Source organism: Montipora capricornis, chromosome 1 (assembly GCF_036669925.1).
Source record: "Montipora capricornis isolate CH-2021 chromosome 1, ASM3666992v2, whole genome shotgun sequence".
Classification (NCBI taxonomy): domain Eukaryota; kingdom Metazoa; phylum Cnidaria; class Anthozoa; order Scleractinia; family Acroporidae; genus Montipora; species Montipora capricornis.
Genome location: NC_090883.1, coordinates 36,868,413 through 36,878,763, shown reverse-complemented (window position 1 = coordinate 36,878,763; position 10,351 = coordinate 36,868,413). Strand labels below are relative to the sequence as shown.

The following is a 10,351-nucleotide window of genomic DNA, read 5'->3' as shown; positions in this document are numbered from 1 at the left end:
CGGTCGTTCGTTATGTTTCTGCTCATGTAACACGCGCAGAATTGTGAACCGTTAGAAAGCCGTCACTCAGTTGGCTTTTTAAAAACCGATGAGGGCCGAAGTTGTTATTGACGATGTTAACAAGAGTCAGTGTCAAGTACGAATTTTATATTCTGATGTCCATCCTTGACTGCAATATTTGTATTTTCAGTTTGTTTGATTTAGTTCAACCATGTACGTGGTATCTACAGACATTGAATAATTTTTCAAGAAAAGGGGCCAAGATGAAAGAATTTTTATGCTTCTCTGTCGCTTGACGTTTACTGTTTCGCGTAAAGGCGATACTAAATCCTTCATAAAAGAGATCATCTTCATTACTGTCACATCAAAAGATGGAAAGCTAAGGGGCAGGGAGAGAATAGACCCTTCTCCAAAATGGCGGCCGAAAATGCAAATAAGGTAAAATTAAAAACTAATACCAAAAATAGAAAAGCACCATTACTTTAATAGTAACCCTGCAAAGTTTCGGCATATCAGGTGTAATATCAGCTGAGAAAATGTAAATTGAAAAATGAAAAATGAAAAATTTACAGACGTTTGTATTATTGGGGGTATGGTGTTACCCCCAGTCATACAAGCGTCTGTAAATTTGTCACATTTTTTATCCTTTATCAGTTTTATCCTTCAATGACCACCTTACCCATCAACAAGGCGGTCAATATAATATGCAAACAATGTTAGGGGCTCTTGTCCAAAGAATATTAAGTATTAAAAGCGGGATTTGAATTCAGAGCACAGCGCCCTAATAGGCCATTTTCAAAAATGCCATTTAACAAATCGAAAGTGGTTCAGCGTTGTCTGTACTCTTATCGACAACGATATTCGTCATCACAGGGATCAAAATGTTGTGGACTCACGAGGCGCAGCCGAGTGTGTCCACAACAAATTTTGACCACTATTCAACGCCAAAGACAGTTTTTATTTCACAGCGTGACCACAATCATGACAAGAAGAAAGAGCAAGCGTTGTCTATAACTTTCTCGCAATATGATTGGTTTATTTCCCAAAATGGGCGTTCTTGATTGGCTATTACATTGCGTGACAAAATTACGCGAGCATGACGCGTACAGCGTTGTCTAGACTCTTATCGACAACTGCAAATTAGCCAATCAGATTATGAGATTACAAGCAATTGTGGTAAAAAATACTCTTTCTTTGCCCTCCAAAATTTTGCATAAGAATTTCTTATTTTCTCTTGGGACCATTGTTAGTCTCAAGAGAAACTGGAAGCAATGCTTATGTAAAATGTTGGAGGGCAAACAAAGAGTATGGTATTTTTGAAAGTGGCTTATTGAGGAATACGAGAATGAGATCACAAGCTGAGTACGCGACCCCGTCATGTAAAAACCATATCACCTTATATGGAAATAAAACACACACTTCCAAGAAACCACTAACAACAGATCGTATAGACATTTGTCGAACAATATCCACTTACGGTGCTGCTGACCACAACAGTGGACGCAGCATTTGAAAGACCTCAGGCATTTTAAATATACTTGGCTATCAAACAGTAAAATGCTAAATACCTTGTATCCTGATAATGTGTAACCCTTGATGCGACCAAAAGGCAATGAGACCTTTTCTGGGACATGTTGCTAAGAGCAAGGGCGCAAGACTAAAGTTAAAATGAGCAGCCATTACACAGAGCAGATCTCCAGACCTCACGTTGAACAGCTGAAGCTGGGGACTAGTGCCACTTAGGGAAGAGTATGTGAGAATAACACATTCCTCGTCACTGACGAATTTATAATTATTAATAGAGGGGACAGCAGACAACTTAACACACACGTTACCAGAAACTGCATCGACAACGTAAAAGCCTTTCATGCCACGAAGAATAACAAACTTTCCCTCAGGAGAGAATGATCCCTGAATCAAAAAGTCCTGGCGTCGACACCACAGTGGTTCAGTTTTACCCAGTTGCCTCAATTCAACGAACTTTTGCTCTTGCTCGTCATCCCAGGCAATGATCTGAAGGTCCCTGTGGCAATCCATCAAGTCCCCGCGAGGCACTGTAAATGTTTTCACATACTCCCCACTAACACTATCCAAAATGATCCCAACTGTCGCGTTAAATGCTTTGCATGCCACCTGATCATCTGAAATGCGAAAGAGAGCATCCGTGCCAAACATCCATCGACGTTTGCAGACCGACAAATCAAACTTCCACAGTTCAAGGGTGCTCTTACTTGCAAACAAAATGCCATGTTTCAAAGGTACAAATTCAGTGACAACGACACTCTCAAACTCTTTCTGTCTCTTAAGATCCCCAGTTGAACCGTCCCAAGCCACAATTCGTTGTTTGTCCGATCTGTCATAAACAGTCGCATAAAGACCCTCGCCGGTTAACGAGAATCGTAGACATTGGACATTTAGGAAATCCGTGTTCTTTTGTGGTGGATTCCGATAAACCACTTCAATGTATTTTTCATGCATGTGGTTTCTTAAAAGAGATTGGCTATTAAGCACTACCTCAAAACACTGGTTCGACGTCATAGAATCTCCTAACAAAAAGCCGCCGATTCTATGAGATTCTAGCTCAAAGGAATTCCAACTGCCAAAGTCAACATTAGCAACTTCCATCGAAAAGTGATGCTCAGGCCCCTCGGTGACTCTTAAACAAAACCTTTTCCTAGTGAGAAGACCGTCAAAATATGAACAACAAAGAAACCGACTGTCCGGTGAGAACCTAATCACTCCACACACACTCTCTAAAGTTGCCTTTGAAAGAGTTAAAAAACCATTTTCCCGGTCAACTAAACAAACACAACCCGTTGAATGGGAAATTGCCACAAGCTTTCCATCTCGGGACATGGCAAAAGATAAAATATCGCTATCTCTGTTATGACGATCAATCTCCCTGCCATTGTTTAGATTCCACACCATAAGACACTTTGCATCGTTGGGACAATCAGTCAAAATCTCGTCACCAAAAATAGAACAGACACAAAAACTGCACTTACTCGTGGGAAAAAGCGGCTTCAAGTCACCATTTAAGGAATAAGCATGGCTTAAAACTCCTGGCAAGATGACATCCTTGGTGGGATGAAACACCACAGAACGGTAAACGGCATTCCCAGTTGGCAAATAACGACACACTGGTTGGTATGCATGATCGGTATGGATGATTCTGAATGGACGAAACGCGGACTTAAAGTGTTTTGGTTTGACATAACGTTTCCATTTGAGGTTACCAGAATCAAGTGACCACAACTGAATGGATCCGTCGCGGCATTCACACACCATGAATTCTAAGCAAGGGGATACCTCGAAACAAACCACCGGTGAACAACAATCAAACCGACCCTGAACGGGTCCTTGGGGGATATTCTTGCTTAAGTACTCCATGTATGGTTTATCGGAATACTTGGTCTCCAGAAGCTGGCGGGAGTCAGAAGATAGTTTACTACTTCCCTCATTCAACAGACATTGAAATATAGTAAAGGGATGCTCCTCTAAGGTTAGACGGTGTTTCTTTAAAACAACCAATAATGACAAAAGGGTCTCATGACACTCGGTAGATATCGTTTCCAAACCACCGCGTTTCGTTACACAAACGACATCTTCTGTAGCTGTTGCTATGTTCACAAAAATCTTTGCGTACAAAACCTCTGGGTCTAACACATAGTTTCCAACCACCTCCTCAAGATTGCAGGATCTCGTGTCCTGGTCTAACTGTAGCATGTGCTGAACGCCATGTTCTAAGGCAAACCTTGTAGTGTCAGTGAAGGATTGTGATTTGCTAACACCTTTTCTCTTTAACTCGTCCAATTCATTACAGCAAAGAGTAGAAAGGATCTTATGGCCATCCATTTCCTCCACACTGAAACTGTGTTGCCCGTAGCGCGACTTGTCTGTCAACCAGTCCTTGACTGATTTATGAAAGAAATGAATGCGGTCATCGTGAACAGGCAGGAGTGATGACACAATGGCAATGGCTTTGCTCACTGTTCTCAAAGCAATCACGGACGACAAGTTCTTACACAAGAATTTAGGAACAAAACCCAATGGCAGGGGTTCCCTTGCAGCTGCAATTGCACTCAGGAAACAAAGAAATTGTTCTTCAGTTATGTTTAGTTCTTTACACAAGTCATCTTCCAGCCGGTGGAAATACAACTGGTAAACACACGAGATGCCTGCAGGAAGTGTCTTGTCCAGTTGTTCCAAGGTAAGAATGGTCGAACAATTAGCCCTTATGAAATCCACCAAAAACTGGGCACACAGAAAGACACCCTCTGACTTTTGCACGAGATCATCTAAGACAAGCTCGCGCCTTTCAACTTCTAATAAATTGCTTAGACTCCACTCAAAGTAAAAACGAATGTCCTTCAAGTTGTCATCATCTTTTGCCCCCAGTGGCAGCGGTTGCAAATCTTTCAGACTGTCCCAAATATTAACTTCAGGTCGCGTCGTCACAAAAAATCGAAGCCACAGTGGCAGATTTTTAAACAACCTGGATATCACGTCAAGAAGATCATTTCGCCCTTGGTATTGACTTTCATCTAAAGCATCTATTACCACAAGAGATATAAAACCTGGATCTGCTACCCTGTTCAGAGGTTCTAAAAAAAGCAAATCAAAGAGATCTACCACTTCCATGTCGTTGATCTCTACACCTAAATTTCCAGAGAACTGTTCCACAAGAGCTTTCTTGTACTCTGGAAGAAGGCATGACAGGTGACAAGCTAAAGACTGCATCATCACCCTGGGATTCCTGTGGCGTGCTCTGTCATGGTGACAAAAATGGCTCCCCGCCAATCTGCCAGCTTCTTGCATTCTTCTGCACATTTCAGCAGCGATGACAGATTTCCCCATCCCTGCATTTCCACTGAGCACCAAGACACGATTTGGAGAGCTTGCATCATCCAACCACCTGTGGATTTCAGCAAAGACAGATTCACGGGTTCCTTCTAAGTATCTCTTTGCATAATCTCTGACATCACGTTGGATGTCAAGCCTCGCAAGTTTCTTTCGGATGTTATCCTCCTGATCGGTGTCGTGCTGTGTCTCACGGATTTCAGTTACAATTTCATGTATGTCTTCAACAGTCTCTTGGATTGTTGACTGCTGGATTTGTATGTCCTCGACAGTCTGTTGAACTTTGTTCTGAAGTTGACGCATGTCATTAAGTTGAGCCTTTAGATTCCCTTCACTCTCTGCCCATTCCCGTAATGCATCAAGAAAATCCTCCTCTCCACATTGCTCTGCCTTTAATCGATCAATCTCTCCCTGACTTAACCCAAGAGACACTAAAACGGCACTTATTTCCTTCCACAGAGCATTGAATGTTGGTGCATCCACACCAGTTGTTGTCACATGCCCATACACTTGATTACGGAAAAACTTAATGCGAGCAAGGTTTGCCTCATGAGAGGTGTCACTTGGGGGTGGTTCGTGATGCCATCCTTTGTGGGGTGGGGTAAGTCCACAAATGTTGGTCAGAAGGAGGAACAGCAGAGTTATATCAAACGTGTTGGAATCCGGAGCGGCTCCACCACCAGGGAACAGCTTGTCCCACTGGTGGCCATTGAGAATTCTTCTTCGATAAAGGTTGTTAAGGATGGAATAACAGGAATTAAGATCAGCTGCTAACTTTGCAGGAGGGTGATGAGTGTCAAAAACACTTCTCAGTACAGTTGTTCCACCATCAATAAGAAGTCTACTGAGCTTAGCTCCATTTGTCTTGTCCTCAGAGCTGGCCAGAGAACCAGATGTGGCCATTGTAATCCGAACTACTGATTTTTCATATTGTATCTGCATGGAAAATAAAAATAAAATAATTAATGATTGTCTAATTGGTTTCCATTGAGTGTTCATCAGAGTCTGATTAAATGAATTATCACCAACCATTATCTTTAACTAAAGAATGTGACTACATTGCCTATGATTCACCGCTACAAATACCGGTAAGCTAAGAGATCAAGGATCAAATGAATGCCTGTATTTGGCAGTTCAACGATTACCTTTGACTTATACTTATAAAATGAACAGCCTTGATTTACAAGTGACTACAAAACTTCGAAGACGTATGCCATTGCTGAAAAGCAGTACTGAGTGACAAGGCACACAATCGTCCCATGCAGAATTTCTAACCCACTGGAATCTTATCCAGACATTCATAAATTGTATCTTGTCACAAGAATGAAAGATGTTGCAAGCCAGCGGGAAAAACAAAGTAAGACTGCTTAAGAGGAAGCTTGCTTTTTTGCTACATCACCACTACCTTTTAAACAAGCTCCTTTGTTACATTTTTCAAGTTTTGCAAGCTTACTGACTGTATGGGTTCAAAAAATTGTGTGCTTGAGGTTATCCCCCTGTCACTTTAGGCCTCTTCATATCACAGGAGCCCCAACCTCAGTGTGAGGGGACATAAGATTTGTATGGGAAGACATGACCTGAGAAGATAATTTTACGAAAAAATTTTCAATTAAAAAGCCTAACCTTATTGCTATCGTGGGTCGCTTCCTTCCTGTGAGGTTTTTTTTCCAGATTCGACGTGAATTGAGCATTTATGAGATCATCGGTTGTCAACGGTCTTGATAAGATAGCAAGGCTAACGCTGAATTCTCACGAGACCATTAAATAGAATGAAATATTCCTGGTTAAAATGTTCCCACGGCCACAAATCCACTGTGGAATTCCAGGGCATAGGCTTTTCTTTCATTTCAATCCGCTAGCCATGCAATCAAAGCCCTGCCAGCGATGCCAAGAGGCTATTAATGTCCCAAACGAAACGATGAAAAACATCCTCACGAACTTTAAGGAGGACACGGCGACCGTTGAGTTCGGTTTGGTAATAAGTCGTTTGACAAATGTGTTTAATAAGTCATAAGTCGTTTGAGAAATGTGTTTATCAAACGTGGAAGTACTCTAGACCACGATCGGTTTAGAGAAGCAAGACGGGAGGTTAAAGCAATGATAAAGATGAAGAAAAAGCAATAATTATGCAGCTGAACTGAAGCATTCGCTTCTCACCAATACCAGACGTTTCTGGTCTTTAGTTAAATCTACCACCAAGCAAAATCGGTCATCTGGCTTCTTGAGGGATGGTCAACGCTTTGTGACACTTAATTAAATTTTTTTTTTCAATCAGTATTCAGTCGTAATGATGGTACTTCTGAATCTTACCAAGGACCATCTGTTATACCTGCTCATCATTTAAGCGAAATCCGCCTTACGATACCAGAGGTAATTAAAGTACTGGAAGACACTGATGTAAACAAAGCGCATGGCTCTGATAACATTCCTGGTAGATTGCTGAAGGAAAATGCACCTGAAATTGCCTCTCCCGTCGGCCGTTTGTTTAACCTATCGTTGTCTCTCGGCAAGTTTCCCGACCAGTGGAAATTGGCTAATGTATGTCCTGTCTACAAATCTGATGATTCCACATTATCCACGAACTACAGCCGACCAATTTCATTACTGTGTGTTGTATCTAAATGCCTAGAAAGATGTGTCTTTAACCATTGCTATACCCTCATCTCGCCACAACTCTAATAATAATAATAATAATAATAATAATAATAATAATAATATTTTTTATATTTCTTAGGCGCAAATTAACATGTGAATATGATCAAATGCACCTTACAAAGAAAAAAAAAGGAAAAAGATTAAAAAAGTTAAAAAAGTTAAAAAATAGTTATTTACAATTCTGGATATAATAAAAAGACTAAAAAAAAAAAAATATATATATATATAATCATTTATATAGGGTGGGAGGGGGAATCTGGACAACTGATTGCCTCACAAATCAGGATTGCCTCACTACTCCCTAGTCGATCGGCTATGCACGGTCCTATCCCCTTAAGAATTAATTAATAGTAGATTGTATATTGGGCCCTCTGCTCTTCCTTGTCTATATAGACGACATTCCTCAATGTATTAAACATGACTTTAAAGTTGCTATATTTGCAGATGATTCTAAGCTGTTTAAGATAATTGAAAAACCATCGGACAAACTTTCACTTCAACAAGAGCCAACGCAGCTCTCAATCTGGAGTGATACCTGGAAAATGTGTCTCTGTATACCCAAATGTAAGGCCTTGAATATCTCTAGGAAGAAAATTCCCGCAAAACGAGAATACCACCTTAATGGGTCCCCACTGGCAACAGTTAGCGAAATTAAAGACTTGGGCATAACTGTCACCAATACTCTCCAATGGTCTCAACATATAAAACTGATCTCCTCTAAAGCAAATAGAACGCTTCGCAAAACAAAATTACTTAAAACTTTCGTTTTGTTACAGGTCTATCAATTTTTGGAACAAACTACCAAGGGATGTTAAAAGCGTGGACTCATTTCATACTTTTAAAAGGAGGCTTTTAGGGGTGTAAGTTAATGAAGCTATTTTTAAATTAACTTGATCGTAAATAATATCATATGATAATTATTACTAATTTTATTACTATACTTTTACGATTATAATTGTTATTACTATTTTGTTAATATTTATTGGGGTTGAATATCAATTGGGACATCGTCCTGTTTTCTTCTCCAGTTGCTGATGCTATTTTGTTCGTGCAACAAATTCAATTAAGTTAAAGTTAAAGTTAAAGGTTAAGTCTTTGATTGGTATCGTCATCAGGGACGGCAAACCAAACCACAAACAAAGACTCATTATCAAACTGAACTCAACGGTCGCCATGTGGTGTTGAAAGTGAAAGAGGATCTTCTTCATCATTTTATCGATTTGTTTGGGATATTAACAGCTGCCTGATGTCACTGGCAGGACTTCAATTGCGTGCCTGGCGGATTGAAATGAAAGAGAAACCTCTGCCCTTGAATTCTACGGTGGATTTGTGGCTGTGGGAACATTTTAAGCAGGAATATTTGACTCACTTTGGTGGGCTCCTGAGACTTCAGTGCTCAGCCTTTAAATTAGTATGTGTAATCAAATGGCGACGAGTGAAATTAGGAAATAATTTCACGCGCGTTTTGTCAAAATTCTGATATTTTCCCTCGCCTAAAGGCTCGGGAAATTATCAGAATTTTGACAAAACGCAAGTGAAATTATTTCCTAATTTCACGAGAAAACCATTTGATTACCTTTTAATGTCGTGGGTGACAAATTACACTCACAGCCGTAATTGTTTTTACTGGTTTATTGTATCGAAAACCGAGAAAATTAAGAAGAATACAGTTTTTGTTTAAAGTATACATTTTTGCTAAAGTTCGTAATTTTCTGAGTTTCTTCACAAAAAAATACCTTTCGAATTCTTCGTGCCTTTTAATTTCGTAACTTCTTCGATGGTCACTTCTTAAATCTCGATGCCATCTTGGCTCTGATCGAGATACGAGAGATGTTACCATGGCAATTTTGTAATAATAACGCTGAAATTTCGCGCCAAAATTAAGGAGTAATTTGTCACCCATGATATTACTATAATAACCGTTGACAACTGAGGAACTGATAATGGCTCAATTCACGTCGAATCTGGAATAAAAACTGAAACACATAGAAAGGAAGCGACCCACAATGGCAATAAGGTTAGGCTTCCTAATTGAGAATTTTTTAGGAAAATTACCTTCTCAGGTCTTTTATCGGGATTCCCATATATCCTTATATTTTTGTTGGCTTTCCCTCACACTAAGCTTGGGGAGCATGTACTGAAATAGAAATCAGGAACAAAGTTGCCAACTGATCAAAAACATAACAAAATCTTTAACACAGAGTCTCAAAATTATTATTTCTAAAATACTTTTACCGGTAAATTACCTTGTTAGAAACTACTCCATAAAGATTAAATAAAAAAGTGTAAGAGACATTTATACAAGTGTAGAGGAATAGCTCAAGATAATAGATAGCCAATGAGGTGTGTAGCCCCAATTTGGCTATAATCATCCCATATGAGTGGAATGACAATTATGGGTAAAACTTCGCTACTAAAAAAAACTGATGTTTACAGTTACTGACATTTTTAGAACATGGTATCATAGCTCTTACTGTATACTCAACAGTATACAGCATTCTCTGATTGGTCAATGATGAATGCATAATTAAATAGGTTATAGGGTGCAAGTGCAATGTGGAAGTTGCTATGGAAACACAGCAACTGAGTAATTTTGTTGAGTAAATAAAAAATAACTTGCTAGTGCATTTCACGAATTGCACTTGCGTTCATACAATTTCCATTACATACATGTATACCATGATGACCCAGCCAATCAAAACTCTAGAATTGCATGATCCAGTGATCTGGTTTTTAACAAAACCTACACGTAATATTACAATGAACAAAATGATATATGAAATTAATCATTATACTGAACTGCAGAAATGAAATCAAGTAAAGCTATGATCCTTGC

At 39.6% G+C, this 10,351-nt stretch overlaps 2 protein-coding genes across 4 annotated transcripts in view; one reads left to right on the top strand and one right to left on the bottom strand.

Annotated features, from left to right (window-relative positions):
• The window catches only part of LOC138041059 (plexin domain-containing protein 1-like), a 170,497-nt gene that overhangs the window by 70,593 nt on the left and 89,553 nt on the right, over positions 1–10,351 (top strand). The window lies entirely within an intron of this gene.
• LOC138041248 (uncharacterized) overlaps positions 1–10,351 on the bottom strand; it is a 61,031-nt gene that overhangs the window by 2,128 nt on the left and 48,552 nt on the right. The window contains exons 6-7 of the mRNA XM_068887023.1: positions 7,178–7,189; positions 1,569–5,774 (exon numbers count right to left, since the gene is read on the bottom strand). Of these exons, the coding sequence (XP_068743124.1) occupies positions 1,569–5,774; positions 7,178–7,189 (4,218 nt within the window). The remainder of the gene's footprint in view (positions 1–1,568; positions 5,775–7,177; positions 7,190–10,351) is intronic.